Source organism: Hyaena hyaena, unplaced genomic scaffold, assembly GCF_003009895.1.
Source record: "Hyaena hyaena isolate Hyena2069 unplaced genomic scaffold, ASM300989v1 scaffold_160, whole genome shotgun sequence".
NCBI classification, from domain to species: domain Eukaryota; kingdom Metazoa; phylum Chordata; class Mammalia; order Carnivora; family Hyaenidae; genus Hyaena; species Hyaena hyaena.
The window spans coordinates 1,563,841-1,581,852 of NW_024080793.1; the positions used below are offsets into that span (position 1 = coordinate 1,563,841).

General features: G+C 37.5%; 1 protein-coding gene across 8 annotated transcripts in view; it reads right to left on the minus strand.

Moving 5' to 3' along the window:
• Positions 1-458: 458 nt before the first annotated feature.
• Positions 459-18,012, minus strand: part of UIMC1 (ubiquitin interaction motif containing 1) — a 141,910-nt gene continuing 124,356 nt past the window's right edge. For all 8 annotated transcript variants that reach the window (XM_039239795.1, XM_039239802.1, XM_039239803.1 and 5 more), the window contains 5 exons: positions 6,443-6,527; positions 3,962-4,133; positions 2,565-2,628; positions 1,475-1,517; positions 459-917 (listed from right to left, as the gene is read on the minus strand). In XM_039239795.1, coding sequence (XP_039095726.1) covers positions 707-917; positions 1,475-1,517; positions 2,565-2,628; positions 3,962-4,133; positions 6,443-6,527 — 575 coding nt within the window. In that variant the 3' untranslated portion in view covers positions 459-706. The remainder of the gene's footprint in view (positions 918-1,474; positions 1,518-2,564; positions 2,629-3,961; positions 4,134-6,442; positions 6,528-18,012) is intronic.

Below are 18,012 nucleotides of genomic sequence, written 5' to 3' on the forward strand. Positions count from 1 at the left end.
AGGGAAAAAGATAATTTTGCATAGAAACTAATAACAGAGCATTCAATTACAAATTCCTGATAAGAATGGCAGGAGATATCCCTCAAAACTCCTATGCTCTGGTTGAGAATTCTTTTTTTTTTTTTTTTAAACTAACTCTGGTTGAGAATTCTTAACTAGGTGAGGCAGCATGATGAAATGATAGGTCACTGAATGGTAGCGACAGCAAAATAAGAGGTAGGATCTAATGCCTTGGCACCTTCTACAATGATGTCAGAAAAGGTCAAGGGAGTAATACAATACTCAGAATTGTACACTACACATTCAGTGAATATGTCAAAGACCAGTAACGGAATTAATTTGGAAACATGTAATTTAGGAGTCTCAGAACTAGCTCCACATTTAAATATTCCCAACCCAAATCCAGTAACACAGAGAAAAAAAGGAAAATCTCCATCTTATTGAAATAAGACTTCATACAAACATAGATAAATATATTTAAATTTTCTTTTAACTATAAGTGAATCCAGATTGTTATAAAACAGAATACTATACACAATGTCTGTATAGCTTATAGAAAACATCAAAACGAGAATGCTGAGTGGGTGCTGGTGGTGAAACCTGCACAGCCAAAACTTGCTCAACAATGAAACAGGGGCCACTAATGCTTAATGACCATGGCCCACTCCTATTGCTAATGGTTTTGTCAACTCTGGACCCTAGAAATTCAGGGTTTTCTCCTTCTTCCTTTGCCTGCTTTGGTTCGTGTCCGGCTACCTGGCCGGACAGTAAGTTGCTTTTTAAAGTCCACTAAGCAACCTGTGGCTTCTGAAACAGAAACAAAAGACTTGATGGGAGACTCGTTTAAGTCGAGATGTGCAAGGGAACTCTGCATCTCTCTGCTGCAGCCTGCCTCTTCCATCCTTGACAAGGGCACCCTAGAGACAAGGGGAAAAAATTAAGAATTCAATATATACCTACTAATAAGCACTAAGTATGTATCATGCATTGTACCAGACACTTTTACATACATTATTAGTTCATATAACCTTTGTAATAATACAACCAGATAAGTACTATCATTCCCTTTTCACAGATGAGGACACTGGGTAAATTATAAACCTAAAGCCACACAGTTAGATAGTGAGAGAATGACAATTCAGACCCAATTCTCACTTTTTTAAATTACTTTTTTTTTTTTTTTTAACCGAACTCCCAAACTTCTGGAAATCTAAGCCAGAAGACTAGGGTTGAGAGGAAAGAGTAAGTCACAGCTCTTGCTGACTGTTTTAATGCCATGAAATTGAATTAGCCATCTAATTCTTGGCCCAGATATACTGGGGTTGAGGAAGGGATCACAGAGAGATATCACACAGTTCCATGGTGATTTCTACCTTCAATAGTTTGAATATCACATTATACACAGAACCCAGGAACAGGTCTGCACTTTTCTAGAACTGCTGACAGTCATATTTCAATGTATACCCCAATTCACCTGAGGCTTCCTGTTTCTGAGGACCTGGTCTTTATTTCTGCATCTGTAATGAGAGAGAAAAAGTAGTAATGCTGTTAACAGTGCTGTAATCATACCACTTCTCACTGCTCATGTGTTTCCTATGTTCTGGGCACTGCTTTTCATCAGTCTTATCCAGGTAGCTCAGATCCCAATTCCTCAGACCAATGGAATGTATTAGCATCCAACAGACTCAGCTGCAGAAGTATCAAAGTGAACACTTTTGAATGAACAGCCTCTGAATAATCTACTTCAAATGTGGACTTGAGGTACAAGGAGTTGCCAAGGGAACTCTGCCACCTGCATATATTCAGAACATGCTGATCTAGAGGCAGCAGTCTGTAGGGCTTGGGAGAGGCTGCCTCTTCATATCACAAGGCAAAACAGATTTACTTATGGGAATGAACTACCAGAACTAAAAGGTAGGCAAATCTCCCCAGACTTAAGCAAAAGCTCTTCTTCCATCTACATCTAGTGAATTTTAACAATAGCAACAAATAACAATAGTAATAATAGAAGCTAACATTTATCAAGAGCCTACTTATGCCAGGGAATATGTTTGGAGTTTTACTAGAAATAATCCTTATAATCTATGAAGTTGGTATTACTAACTTTATGCAGTGCTCTTAATCAATCCACTCTACTGCTCCCTAAATACTAGGCACAAAGAGACAGAGTTACTTCCTATAATCCCTCAGGAGCATAGGTTGGTACACTAAACTAAAAGTAACACAAAAATAATGTACAAAACATTATAATGAGGAAGAAATGTCTACATGTCTGGTCTTCCAAGCTTGTTTCTTTAGAAGGTATTTAGGGCTTGTGTCATTTCTCTGTGATTTGGATTTCCGCCCCCTCAACAGACTTTATAAAGCCTGAAATGAAACATATGATGAACAAGACAGAGTATGTCTTCTTCTTCTTTAGGGAGATACAACTTAAGAGTCTCAAAGGCTGGCTGATTGGGTCAAATGTCCACCCACATAACTCCAACAAATAGTGAATTCTCAGTGGCTATTTTTACTGGAAGGTCTTTGAGAGAAGCCCAGAAAATTGGTCCTGAGGTCTTCACCTGCAGTCTTGTGCTCAGACTGTTCCAGGAGACTGAGGAGTCGGCCTTCACTGCACTTTTTTTTCTGTGACAGAGAAAAACAGATGAAAGGGTTATCTCATGGCAGAATGTCTAAAATACAACCTCCTTAGCCCACATCACACGTGTCTCCAGGAGAGAAGGAATGTGGCACAGAGCTCTAGGAAAGTCTTTTGCTTTCTAATAAACGGGGTACACAAGTAAAAACACAAAACTGTGATGATGAACAGAATATATCTTTATGCCAAGAATATTATCCAAGAATGAATATCAGAGTCAAGGTAAATTATTCCACCAAGATCTTATTAAAGAACAGTAGCCTTTGACCATGATTTGGAGAGATTTAAAGTAGAAAATAATAGTTTCAAGGTAGCTTTTAGAGATAGCAATTCCGGAAGAATAAATAGGCTCTACCATATAAACACTTACCTATAATCCCCAGCTCAAAATCACCCCATTGATATAGGAGAGTCCCTTTCTTTTGTCATGATAGATAATGGCTTCTTCACCTTAGTGTGCAGTGATTCGTAAGTTAGTAAGCCTAGAATATGGAGCTGCTGCTTTATCTTTGATCTCTAAGCCAAGACTTGCTCTTGCTGATCTCTAATCACAAAACCCAGAAAGCACATTTATCTTCCCAGGGACTAGTGGCCAGACCTCACAACCTCCTAAGACCAGGCCCACAAGGTGTTAAACAGAGTTGATCTCAAATATGTTCCTGGCAGTGGGGATATGACTGGATATCCTTTCTGGAAAGGAATTTGGGGGTATGTTTCAACAGATTTTAAAATGTTTATATCCATTCCCCTAGGAGTTCTACTTCAGGAAATCTATTCTAGGAAAAAGTGAGTGGTACACAGATTAATTTTCTAAATATAATCTTATGATACAAAAGAATTGGAAAGAATCTAAATGTCCAATAATATGAGAATGGTTATGTGACTTCTGTGTGATATAAATATTAAGAGTAATTTTTAAAAAATAGTTTGAAAATAAACCCAGGAAGGTGTTTATGCTACAATGTTATGCAGACAGACAGAAAGATACACACACACACATACATACGTACATATATAGTATGGTCTCACTTACATGAAAAAATGCATAGGAAAAAAAAGACTGAAAAAAAGGCCAAAATACTTAAACTTGTTATATATCTCTGAGTAGCTAAATTATGGGTAATAATTTCTTAATTTATCCTGATTCTTCATATTTTTTGAACTGACTGTATTTCCTACAATGAGCATATTATTACTTTTTAATTGAAAGAAAATATAATTTTAAAATGCAATTTGTTTCTGGATAAGCAGAAAAGGAAGGAAGAAGAAAAAAGGATAGAACAGAACTTTGGAGAGCTTCCTAAAACATTCCTTACATACCTTTGGGTTCCTCAGCCGCTGCTGCCACTTCTCCTCCATAGCTGAGCATATCCTCCCACTCTCTTCAGGCCTATCTCCTTGGTCACCCCTTGCAAGCTGGAGACAGGACTCTACATGACTCTGGTACTCTCTGAATGGGACCAGGGATTTACAGAGATAACACTTCTCATTCCTAGCCAATCAAAAGGAAGGGGGAAAGAGCAGTTTTAAGATTTGCTTTTGCTTCTGGGCTCCTGGATATGTCTCAAATTGTGTTTTTATGTTATTCTGTCTCAATTGTGTTTTTACGTTATTCTGCAAAGGAGACATGTCAACCAATGCAGATTTGCTCAGCAGGATGGCCAATAAAACTAACCCGATGCCAATCAAAAGGACTGAGTGATTAGTGGTTTTCCCTGGCTGTTCTCTGTACCCTGCTGTTGCAGCAGTGGGATGGTAATGAAATCAGCTCTTCTAACTATCTCAAACAATGCTGATTGCTCTTCAGACATAAAATATTCTGTCAAACTCTTCTGAAATTAAGTGTAACGGTTTTTTCAAAGGGAAGTTAAAATTTAGACAACACCATGAGAATTAAATCAAGATGACATTTTTACCAGGGTGGATGAACTTGTCTGATTCTGTACGCTGACTTCCTTAATTTTACAACCTGCAACATCAACTAGGAAGTTACCAAAACCATGTGGTTCTGCTACAGACTTTTGAGTAACTTCACATACATAGTTATTTTTATCTTTTATAATAGTAGAATCTATAGAAAGAGAGGAATCTGTGTCCTTGAAGTGAGATTCACTGGGCATCAGTGAAAATGGAATCATTGGGGACAAAGGAAGAAAAATAACCATTTATTAAGTATTTTCTTTGTGGTAGGAACTGGTACCAAGCCCTTTAAACACAGTTTCTCAATTAATTCTTTGGTCCTACTAAGAAGGTACTATTCTCCCCCAAGGTTCTATAGCTAATAATTGTCAGAAGCCAGGTCTTCTTGACTCTTAAGATCATCTTCATTGTAAGAAGCTGAAGAAAACTTTCCAAAGGCTGCTATTTTACGCTTCTCTTTTTGGCCATAACTTTTCAGTTACTCTACAGCAAGAGAAATCTGGATTTGTTCTAAAGAAAATTTTCTCTGGAGGTCTTTAAAAATAGGACAAAAAATAATTATCTTATGTACTCAATCATCTAGAAGAATATAAGTAAAACTCTGCCTTATAAGAAAAGCTAGACCAGTGAACCTTTTAAAATTTATGAATTAATACAAAAATCATATACTAATCCCCTACTATGCAATATAGCAGCACTGTGGAAGTTTTTGAGTCAGGCAGGATTTGCCACTTCTGACTACATGATCTTAACAGTTACTTATAATTTCCCTTCAATTTCCTTATCTATTAAAAAAAAAAAAAAGAAAGATGGGGTGCCTGGGTGGCTCAGTCGGTTAAGCGTCCGACTTCGGCTCAGGTCAGATCTCACAGATCGTGGGTTCAAGCCCCGCATCAGGCTCTGTGCTGCCAGCTCAGAGCCTGGAGCCTGTTTCAGATTCTGTGTCTCCCTCTCTCTCTGCCCCTCCCCCACTCACGCTCTGTCTCTCTCTGTCTCAAAATAAATAAACTATAAAAAAAAGAAAAAGAAAAAGAAAGAATAACCAACTTTCGGCTATTGTAGGAGTTACAAAGTAAATCAAACACTTAGCACAGTGACTGGTATATAATATTAGGTGTTCAACAAAGTGCTATTATTGTTACTGCTGTCTCAGACACATTTTATTAGATGCTGAGGGTATAAACATGAATGAAGGCAAGGTATCTGCCTTCAAAATTCACAGTCTAACCAGGGAGACAGAAATGTCAAAAAAGAAAAAAATGTACTGCAGTGCAGTGCGATGGGATGCAATAGTCACAGAGGAATGTCCACAGATAGGATTCCAAAAGGAGCAAGTGATCAGCTCTGCTCAACTGGATTAGGGAAGGTAGCCTTCAAATTTAGGGTCTAAAATCCGTATTTCAAAGATAAACATTTCTGCCTAATGACTAACTGCTTTAATGTACTGTTGGTAATATCTTTCCTTTCGGCGGCACCACTTCTATCCTACCACCCCTTTGGATCATACTCTCTTAGTTAAGCTGCACCCATAACCAAGGAAGTCACTTATATTGCCCAACCTTTTGCAACTCAACTTCTGTGCCATTACATCGCAAAATAGCTCACTGCTTCCCAAAAGTACTAAACACCAAAATGCAAATTTAAAGAAAACAGAATGTAGAAATGGAATGGGTGGCAGGACTTTTTAAGGGTAATTTAAAAAGATACAGAGGTCACCTGCACTGACATAAATTGGGAATAAGAAAAATAGATTCAGACATCAAAGCAATGAAGTGACTGGAAAGCCAAAAAAACCCAGAGTAGAGAGGAACAGATCTCTTTAATCAATCCCAGCAATGGTATGTTAAACAAAAGCTCTGAGAACACAGCATACCCACTTACTTGTCAATGTTTAGAGAAGTTTGGGCAGTTGTCTCGCTGTCACTCTTGCTCTTGCTGTTGGCCTCTTTTTGTCTCCGAGTCAACACTTCCAATAAAAAAAGAAGGATGGGAGGGGCGGGGAGGGATAGAGACAGAGAAAGAAAGGAAGAAAGAAAGAAAGCTGTTAGCTGGCAGTAGACTCTGAATATAAAAGACAAAATGTACGGGAAGAAGCCAAGTTTAAAATCATATTCCACTGGGAGAAGTGAACTGTGTCTGCAAAACCTCTGCCTTTCTAGCAAAGAGAGTAACACCTGTATTGTATGGACTGAAGGTGCCAGCCATAAGATATTCTTGTATTTGCTAATGAGATTGATTTATCCCCTATCTGCCATGAGATCTAAAGATCTAGTCCAGGGGTGCCTGGGTGGCTCAGTCAGTTAAGCGTCCAACTCCTGATTTTCAACTCTAGTGATGATCTCAGGGTCATGAGACAGAGTCCAGTGGCAGGACTATATGCTGGATGTAGAACCTGCTTAAGATTCTCTCTCTCTCTCTCTCTCTCTCTCTGCCCCTCCCCTACTTGCACATGGGCACGCTCTCTCTCTCTCTCTCTCTAAAATAAATAAATAATAACAACAAATAGAAATATAGCCAACACAAGGAAAGGGTTTTATATAGTACCCCAACTAGCAGCACTCAAGGGAGGGATTTATACTTTCCCAACCAAAATTCTGTCTGATGTGACACACACTCCAATGAGGTATTCTATGAAATACAGTAATGATAGCTACATCTGAGTACACACATTAGCTCCAGTCCTTAGTCTAGAAAGTGCTCCAATTACAAGTGAGAAAACTAACTCACAATGGTTAACACAACCAGTTTTTCCCACTACACTAGGACCACTTCCCATTTCTAGTGGGTACAGACAGCTTTAGCCCAGGTGGCATACAAATAATACTTTGTCTCAAACCCAAAGCATCGGTTTATAAAATCATAGTCTCTTAAAATATCTTGGAGATTAACCAACTGTTTTGCAGTCTTCATCCCTTGCCAACAAGAAAAACTGTAACCGTCTCACTTCAAATTTTGCCTTCCTCTCTCTTGACTTGCCAGAGAACTTAGGAAAGTTAGCAGTTCACAAAATTATTTAGGTTGTAAAGTGTTGATCTAGTCCAGGAGTCCACAAACTTCTTCTGTAAAGGGCCAAACAGTAAATACTTTAGGCTTGGCGGGCTATATGGTCTCTGTCACATGACTCAACTCTGCACTGTACAGGAAGGCAGCCCTCAACAACCCATAAATAACTGGGTGTGGTATGCTCCAGTAAAAGTTTATTTACAAAAACAGATGTCTGGCTAGATTTGCCCCCTGGTGGCCATAGTTTGCCTACCCTTCTAGTCCAACCTTCTACTCATAAAAAATGTCTTCTATAAACAAGCATCCCCAACAAATAATCACACAACCTCAGCTTGATTGTATCCATTCCCTGAGAGGAATTCACTTCTTCCTAGGGAGACTCATTCTATTGCTACACAATAATCTGGCTCAATTTGTATTTACTGAGGGCTCGATGAATAAGTCTACCCCCTTTACTGTAAGTCAATTCTCTAAACATTTAACAAGCTGCATTACAATCTTGGATTTACTCAGTTGTCTGTCCCACTGAAATGTAACCTCCTTCAAAGCAGGGACTATACCTAGTCATTAATCTAATTTCTAACGACTGCAAAAAATTCTGATTGCAGAGGTTAGCTCTAACCCTTATAACAATCCTCCAGATTGATATATTATTATTCTGTCCTACTTTAAAGGTATGAAAACAAACTCAGAGGAAGTGACTTTGCCAAGCTATCACGACTGCTAAGTAGCAGAACCCAGGAGAGATCTAGATCAGTCTGGTTCTTATACCCAAGTTTTATATTCCTAGTTAACCTCCTTTATATACACCCCAATTTGTCAGGCTCTCTTTATATGTGTGGCACCCCAAAATGGACCCAATACTTAACAAGTAGTCTGACCAGTAGAAAGAACACAGGAACCACAAACTAACCCACTTAGACTCATATTCTACTAATTCAGCCAAAGCTGTATTTGCTTTATTGACAATCTTAAATTAAGCTTAAAGTGAGCTTAAAGGCAATTAAGATCCATCCTCTACCCTCCCAAATCATCTTCAAATAAAATATTATCAAGACAAGTCTCCTAATTCTATTCTTGGGTATTGGGTATAAAACAACTAAGCTGTTGGTTATTCCCCACCCCCCCTTAAACACAAGACTTTATTTATATTTATCCCTGTTTTTTTCAGCTGAACATTTTAGTCTGTTGAGATCATCTGCAGTCTTAATTCTGTCATCTGATGCTATTAGCTCTCTTTTCCAGCTTTGTGTCATCTGCATATATGACAACCATGCTTTCTACACCTTCATCCAAGTTATAAATGATATGGCCAAGGACAGAAAACTGTGGCATTTTACTAAAGAAGCCTGTCTTCTTCCTGGTCCAAATTTCCTTTAAATACTTAATCAAGTAGATATTTATTGAGAATCTTCAATGTATAAGTAATTTTGGAGAGATATAGGAAATCATGTGGTAGGTCCTTGCTCTTTAGGAGCTTACAATTTACTAAGGAAGATAGCACATACACTCAAATAACTATGAGACAAGATGTAAAAAGATATGCATAATGAAAGATCATATACACAAGCAACTATTAATAATGTTTGTCTCTGGGGAGGATGTCAGGGACACTTGGGGAATGGAATTGGAGAAGGAGGTATATTTTGCGCTATATACTTTTTTGTACTGTTGAATTAAAAATTAAAAAGGAAGAGAAAGAGACTGTAGAGAGGCTTTGGGTACAAGTTAGAGTATACTATATTATCTATTTCTAAGGTTCCTTCCAACCCAGAGATTTTATAAGTAAAAAGAAAGTACTGTAGGAGAAAACATCCTGGACACAGTTGTATAACCACCTTCAAATCCTATTCTATCAGCCATCCCACATTTATCCATCTTATGTACAAGAACTTCATGAGAGATTTTATCAAGTGCCTTGCTGAAATCAATTCTCAAAAGGTTGGCACCTCACAGATTACAGAACCTTTAAGAGTTGTTTTTTTTTTTTTCTCTTTCTATTTGTCCCCCCATCTTGACTACCAAGTATTCTTCCAAAAGAAATACTTGGAAAGCACTCCACAGGCAAGGCTGGGAAAAGAATTAATTGCTTCTAGCCATTTATATATGCCTCTATTGTACTTAGTGCCTTTCTGTTTGTTATTTGTTTATATGTCAGTCTTCCTTCTATACTATGTAACTTTCTGAATTTAGAGACTCTGGGTTTTGTTTTGTTTCTTCAGCATCCTCAGTAGAGTCCAACATTGTTAGATGCTACAAATATTTGCCAAATTAAATCATAGCAAAGGATTAAAAAAAGCTCTTGTTTTATGAGGACCTTCTTTGTGCCAGGGACTTTATAAACATCATCTCTAATCCTTCACAACAATCCTGCAAGGTATATATGATTACCTATATTTTACAGATGCTGAAATATTAAATAACTTTATCAAGATCACTAAGCTAAAACAACATCAAAGAAACATGGCACCAGAAACGCAAGAAGCCTATGTTGGAGCTCCTGGCTAGCTCAGTCAGTGGAGTGTATGACTCTTGATCTCAAGGCTGTAGGTTCGAGCCCCACGCTGGGTGTAGAGATTACTTAAATATAAAATCTTAAAAAATTAAATAAACAAAGACGCATATGTTGTTCTACAAGAGTAGGCTGCCTTTCCTGAGAAATAAGAGGGTAATGAATGGGAAGATAAAAAGTTCTAAGTGGTAAATGAGTGGAAAAGAATTTGAGGGGAGAGACTTGGCAGATGGCTGTAAACTATATGTTAATTTTATTATTGAATGTTATGATCAGAGTAAACTGGATGGACTCTGCAGCTACATTTTCTCTTAGAAACCTAGACCCCTTACAAAGGAGCATGAAGGTATATGTTGCTCTAAAGGAGCCTCCTACTTAGGTTTCTGAGGGCTGAGATGGCCATTTCAAATAGCTGTAGGAATAAATTTCAGTATGAAACTTAAGTCAAAAAATCTAAGTACTGGTGATAACAGCCAAAGATTTCAAAAGGGAACAATGGAGTCTGAGGACAAACAACTACCAGGGCTGGGTAAACAAAACAGAAAGGAAGTATATCATTGAGAGCTGAGAGAGCCACTTATAAACCTATGACCATTAACTCAGGACTTTACAGAACTGTGAATGGAAAACATCCTAAGGAGCTATGCTTGGGACTTGGCTTGGCACTGTTACTATACCAAAGAAGCTGTAACAACCTGCAGAATAAAGTGCACTGACTTTAGAGTTGTCCAAGTTAGGATTCTACTGGCTGTACTGCCTTAGGCGAGTTACTTTACCTGAGTTTCAGTAGTCTTACCTACAAAAAGAGATAATAGCACCTTATCCACTGAGGTTTTGGTAAAGATCATTTCAGATAATACAAATAATATGGATTTAATTTAATCCAAATAAATTGTTAAGAGTGTCCAGCCCACAGAAAGCCCTCAGCAAACATTTGTTGCTATTATTATATGATTCTATTATTCTTCCAGATTTATTTCTTAGCTTTATTCAAAGATTTAAGCCTACCCTTAGAATAAGTGCCTAACAGCTTATCCATAATTAAAAAAATTTTTTTAATGTTTATTTTTTGAGAGAGAGAGTGTAAGCAGAGGAGGGGCAGAGAGAGAGGGAGACACAGAATCAGGCTCCAGGTTCCAAACTGTCAGCACAGAGTCCAACACGGGGCTCGAACCCATAAATTGTTATATCATGACCTGAACCGAAGTCCAGCGCTTAACTGACTGAGCCACCTAGGTGCCCCTGCTTCTCTATAATTTAACTTAGGTCTTAATCTTTAATTCTCATACTAATTTGTACAAACAGAATGGTAAAGTAAATAACCAAAGTATTAAAGAACAGTTATCAATATCATATAAACATGTGTTTCCAAAACCCAAAGACAAGCAATCAACAATAAAAACATGTGGCCTAGAACTGTAAATAATGAAGATGGCTCGTGAGGAGAGTGGGAATTACACAAAGAAGAGAGATTTGGCAGAATGACAGTCTAGTCAGTCTGTCTCCCTCAAACTCAAAACCATCTCAGCAGAAAAAATGGAAGCACAGAATTGTGTATGGTCCTGCAAAGACCAACCATCCTCCAACCCAGCACTTCCTCAGTGGAAGGTACGAGAAGGAAAGGCTTGTTACACTTGCATGTTGCCTGTCTCAATGTTGTCACCCTCTCCCAAAAGACTAGTCCCAATAAAAAGGCATCATTAGAATTATCTATATTTTCCTCAGTTCCATGAGGGGTGATGACACAATCTAGTCCATTGCAGTGCTCCTGCTGCCTCAAGGATGTTATCTTGGGAGTAGGTCTCTGGTGATGAATTCTTTCAGTGTTAGTATATCTGAAAAGTCTCTATTTTGTCTTTAAAATTTTTAGTAACATTTTTAATCTGGAGTAATTTAGATTTGTAAAAGTGTTGGAAAGACAGTATAGAGATTTCTTTATAACATTCACTCACTTTCTCCTAATGTTAACATGTTATATAACCATGGTATGTTTGTCAGAGCTAAAAGATTAACACTGGTACATAGCTATTAATTGAACTCTAGACTTCATTCAAATTTCACGTTTTTCCATTATGACCTCCCTTTTTAAAATCCTAGGATCTGGGACGCCTGGGTGGCTCAGTGGGTTAAGTGTCTTACTTTGACTCAGATCATGATCTCACGGTTTGTGGGTTTGAGCCCCGTGTTGGGCTCTGTGCTGACAGCTAGTTCAGAGCCTGGAGTCTGTTTCAGATTCTGTATCTCCCTCTCTCTCTGACCCTCTCCTGCTCATGCTCTCTCTCTCTCTCTCTCTCTCAGAAATAAATAAAACATTAATTTTTTTTTTAATTCTAGGATCCAACCCAGGATACTTTATTATATATAGTAGCCCTCATTTTTTAAATATTCTGCTGGGTATAGAAATTTAGATTCTGCTGGGTACAGATATTAACCTTTTTCTTTCAATATTTTAAAAGACTTTGCCCCGATGTCTTCCTGATTGTGCTGTTCCCAGTAAGAAATCTGATTAATTCTTATTTTTTCCATCTGCATGTAACATCCTTTTTCTTTAGAAGGTTTTAAGGTTTTTTTCTTTATCTCTGGGGTTTTTTGTTTATTAGTTTGTTTTAAGTGAACTCTATGCCCAACATGGGTCTAGAACTCATGACCCTGAGATCAACAGCTGCATATTCTACTGACTCAGCCAGTCAGGGTCACCACCCCCCTGCTTATCTCTAGTTTTAAGCAATTCAATTCTGATGTGCTTTTTTTATTTTCTTGAGGGAGAGCGAGTATGCAAATGGGGGGGGGGGGGCTAGAGGGAGAGGAAGAGAAAGAGAGAATCCCAAGCAGGCTCCACACTTAGCACGGAGCCCAATACAAGGCTTGATCCCATAATTCTGGGATTGTGACCTGAGTCAAAATCAAGAATCCAGACACTCAACCAACTGAGCCACCCAGATGCCCCAATTATGATGTGCTTTTTAAAGTTTATGGTAATATTTCTTCTTCCTGTGCTTCACAGAACTTATTGGGTCTACAGATTTATAGCTGTCATCAAGTTTGGAATTTTCTCAGCCATCATTACCTCAAAATTTTTTTCTGTCACTTGCCCCCTACAGCAACTGTTATTTGTCTGTATATCAGGCCACTTAAAATAGTCTGATGCACAATGGTTTTAAATTTTGATGGAGTTTAATGTATCTATTTTTGGCTTCTATTGCTTTTACTTTTGGTTGTCATATCTAAGAATCCATTGCCAAATCTAAGGTCATGACTTACCCCTAAGAGAGTTTTTTTAGTACTTACATTTAGATCTTTGATATATTTTTTTGTATATGGTGTGAAGTAGGGTCAAACTTTTTCTTTTGCATATGGATATTCAGTTGTCTTAGTACCATTTGCTGAATAGACTATTTACCCCTATTGAGTTATCCTGATAGGCTTGTCAAAACCTGGTTAGCTATAAATGTATAGTTTTAATTCTGGACTCTCAATTCTATTTCATTTATCTATATATATCTATCCTTATGCCAGTGCCATACTATCTCAATTGGTAAGTTACATAATTAGGAGGTATGAACCTTCAACTTTGTTCTTTTTCAGGGCTGTTTTGGCTATTCTGGATCCCTTGTATTTTCTGATCTCAAAAAATGGAGTCATTAACCCAGTTGCTTAGGACAAAACTTTGGTGTCACCTGAGTTTTCTCTTTCCTTAATATTCCAACAAATACTGTAGGTTCAACCTTCAACATACATCCCAAATTTGGCAAATTCTTTACAACTATCACTATGATCCAAGTAAACATTACACTCTGCCTGGAATACTGCAAAAGCCTCCTGCTTAGTCTGTTCATGTCGACTTTTGCCCATGGCCCTTTACAGACTATATTTCAACAGTAGCCAGAGTTGGATTATATCACTCCCTAGCTCTCAACTGTTCCATGGCATTTCATCAAATTTAGAATGAAGTGCAAAACTCCAGATGATCTGGTCGCTAATATGATCTCTCCTCTCTTTCCCCCTACTGTTCATCCCAATACACTCACTGTGGCTTCCCTGATGCTGCAAGAAACATGCCAAACACACTCTTGTTTTAAGACATTTATTGTTATTCCCTTTACCTAGAATGACTCTATTCAAATTTCACCTCAAGAAGTCTTCCTTGATCTTTTTTAATTTAAGAGCTCCCACGGCCTCCTACCACCTTCCCTGCCCTGATCATTCTCTATCCCCTGGTTCTTGCTTTATTTTTCTTAAGCTTTATTTATTATCTGTTTTCTCCATGAGAATGTAAGCTTCATGAGAGCACAGACTTTTTTCTGTTCAGTATTATATTCTCAGCTTGTAATACCTGGTTATAGCAGGTGCTATATTATCAACTGAGATTGTCAGTAAAGTAACATTAAAATAATACTTCTGAATTACTCAGGGGGACTCTCTAAGTTGAGCATCCTACAGTGGGCTTAGCCAGAAACCTAAATCAAAGTTGCCTTCTCTCATCCTGATCCCTGGTCACAAAAAAGCTTTATTGATTCCCTCATTAAAGATTCTCAAATCTGTCCACTTCCAGTGACTCTCCTTCACTACTCGTCTCCCTGTTTCTTGCCTCAATCTCTCCAATCTATCTTCCGTCCAGATCTAACAATAATTCAGGCCCAGCATTACCAGTGGCAGTACCCAGGAAGCCTTCCCTGACCCAAGAAGGCCTCAATTTCTACACTCAAATAGGACTCTATGTGCATATCTATCATAGCACTTCTCACACAACACTCCTAATTTCTACTTTACCTACTTATCTTCCCCAGCAGACTGTCTCTTAATCACGTCAGTATTCCACATTCCTGGCATAAAATTGACACTCAATATAAACATATATTTAATGAATCGATTTGGCAAGGTAGTTTCTTATTCACAAGTTTGCCAGAGTATTTTCTTGGTTTTAAGAACAATAGAATATCTTTACAACTTAGATGAAAAGGTCTTTTAGGCCTGACCTAAAGTAGCACTTGAAGCAGAAAAACCCTATCTACCGCAGTCCATTCAATAAATACATTCTTGTTGTTCTCTTACGTGCTAGGCTTGATAATTTTATTCTACTAGAGATAGCATCTAACTCAAACACCCTAATGATTATACTGACACTTCCTAAGTATAAAAAACCCTAAAACAGGCAGGCATCACTGAGTCCTATTTACAGATGAGCAAAATAAAGACTCGGAGACCTCAATTCTGTAAATATCTGGTCTTGGATATGATTCCAAGTATGTTAGACTCCAAAGCCAGTACCACAATACCAAACTGTCTTCTTTGTTTGTCCCTATTCAAGTTGTAGCAATTTCCTTTCCAGTTCAGAGACAAGCTTGCTTTTTGAAGAAGTGCATTTAATGGGAAGCCTGGGTGGCTCAGTTGGTTAAGCATCTGACTTCGGCTCAGGTCAGATCTCATAGTTCGTGGGTTCAGGCCCTGCATCAGGCTCTGTGCTGACAGCTCAGAGCCTAGAGCCGGTTTCGGATTCTGTGTCTCCCTCTCGCTCTGCCCCTCCCCCACTCATGCTCTCTCTCTGTCCCAAAAATAAACAAACTATATTAAAAAATTTTAAAAAGAAGTGCACTTAATGTTGAACTCTTGACCCTAACCTTCAATGCTGCTATAGTTAGACCCTGCATTTGAAGTGTTAGCATGGCTTGCTCAATACCTGTCCATACAAAGACGAAAGTACTCATATAAAAATATTTTTAGGGGCGCCTGGTTGGCTTAGTCGGTTAAGCGTCCGACTTTCGCTTAGGTCATGATCTCACGGTTTGTGGGTTCGGGCCCTGCGTCGGGCTCTGTGCTGACTGCCAGCTCAGAGCCTGGAGCCTGTTTCAGAGTCTGTCACTTCCTCTCTCTCTGACCCTCCCCTGCTCACAATGTCTCTTGCTCTCTCCTAGAAATAAATAAAACATTAAAAAAAAAAAATTAAAAAAAAAATTTTTAGCAGTGATCCCCACCCTGAAGCTAAAGGCAGGAGTAAATACTGAGAAAAATCAATAAGCCACACAATTCCTACTTAAGATGTAGAAATAAAGGGTCTATCACCACTATATTTTTATAAGCAAAATTCCTCAATCTATGAGGTACTGAATAACTTCGGTAATTCAGACTCTAAGAGTTCTTAGAAAAACAGTCACTTTTCTAGTTCCTATTAGCACTTGTGTATAATATTTATAGTTCAATTTTTTCTTTAACAGCTGTTAAATCTTTATTTTTTATTTAAGCAATTTGATAACATATATCTAGAATTGTAAAATAATTCATATCTACTGACCCATGAATTATACCTTGGGAATCTATTCTGAAAAAATCATTTGAATTTAAACAAGATCACAAGACAAAGATATTTTATCAAAGCATTATTAATAACAATGAAAAATTTAAACCACCTAATGTTCAAACACAAGGTGAAATACTATGCAGGAATTAAAAAAAAAAAGATGGAAAAGAAATAAACTAAAACATTAAAAGTAATAGCAGGAAGGGGAGTAATTATTTTTCTATTGCCATTTTTTTTTCAGTGAGCATATATACCACTTTATAACTTAAAAAACTGTTTAAATATTAGGAGACACCCTTGATGAAATAACAGATCAGGCAATGGTCATCAATGACCATCAGTTGAAAGCTGGCTTTCTAATGAACGGATTAGGCTGATCCTACTGATCAACTGCAACATTATAAAAGTAAGATAAGCAGATAGTATGTGCCTCCCAAACTGATATGAAATATACAATACCACTTATAAAGCACTCTTCTCAAAAAAAAAAAAAAAAAAAAAAAAAAAACCCAACCCAAACTGAATCTGATCAAACCTCAACTCTAACTAGAAGTTTCCAGAAACTACTGTCTAGAACAGAGTAACATATTAAAGATAGAGCAGGGAGGGGCAGCTGGGTGGCTCAATGGGTTGGGCATTTGACTTCAGCTCAGGTCACAATCTCATGGTTTGTGGGTTTGGGCCCCCCATCAGGCTCTCTGCTATAATCGCACAGCCCACTTCAGATCCTCTGTTCCGCTCTATCCTTGGACCTTCCCCCGCTCATGCTCACTCTTTCTCAAAACTAAACATTAAAACAAAAGTAAAAATAAATACATAAATACAAATATGTTAGAAGTAAATGAATGAAAAAAGATATACTATGCAAACAGTAGACATAAAAGAGCTGAAATGGCTAAAACTATGTTTAATTATTCTATCAGATAAAATATACTTCAAGAAAAATATTAACAGAGATAAAGTTGGAAACTATAGAATACACTTATAAGTTGACTGCAAAATTTATACAGAAATACAAGACTATAATATCCAGCAATCTTAAAAAAGAACAAAAAATTTTTGCTGCCTGACTTCAAGACTTACTGTGAAGTTACTGTAATTAAGATATTTGCATCAATGGCATAAAGATAAACAGATCAAGGAACTATAACAGAGAATCATTACCTCTATATATAGTCATCTAATTTTTCTGCAAAGGCACCAGAGTAATCCATTGAGAAAGAGAAGATTTTTCCATAAATGGTGCTGGAATAACTAGATATCCATATGAAAGAAATAAACCTCAACCTTTACCTCACACCTTCCACAAAAATCAATTCAAGATGCATCATAAACCTAAACGGAAAACAGTAACTATAAAAGAAAAAATTAATAAATTAAGCTTCATTTTAAAACTTCTGCTTATCAAGACACCATTAGGAAAACAGGCAAGTCACAGACTACAAGAAATTATCTGTACAACATATTTAACAAATGACTAGTATTCAGGACATACAGAGAACTCCTGTCTTCAGTAATAAAAAGTCAAGCAATCCAATTTACTAGCTTAGTGATTTTGATCAAGTTACTTACTTCTCTTTGGGGATAACAGAATATAATTTTAAGGTTGCTGTAAAGATCAGATGAGGTAAGGGTTAAATA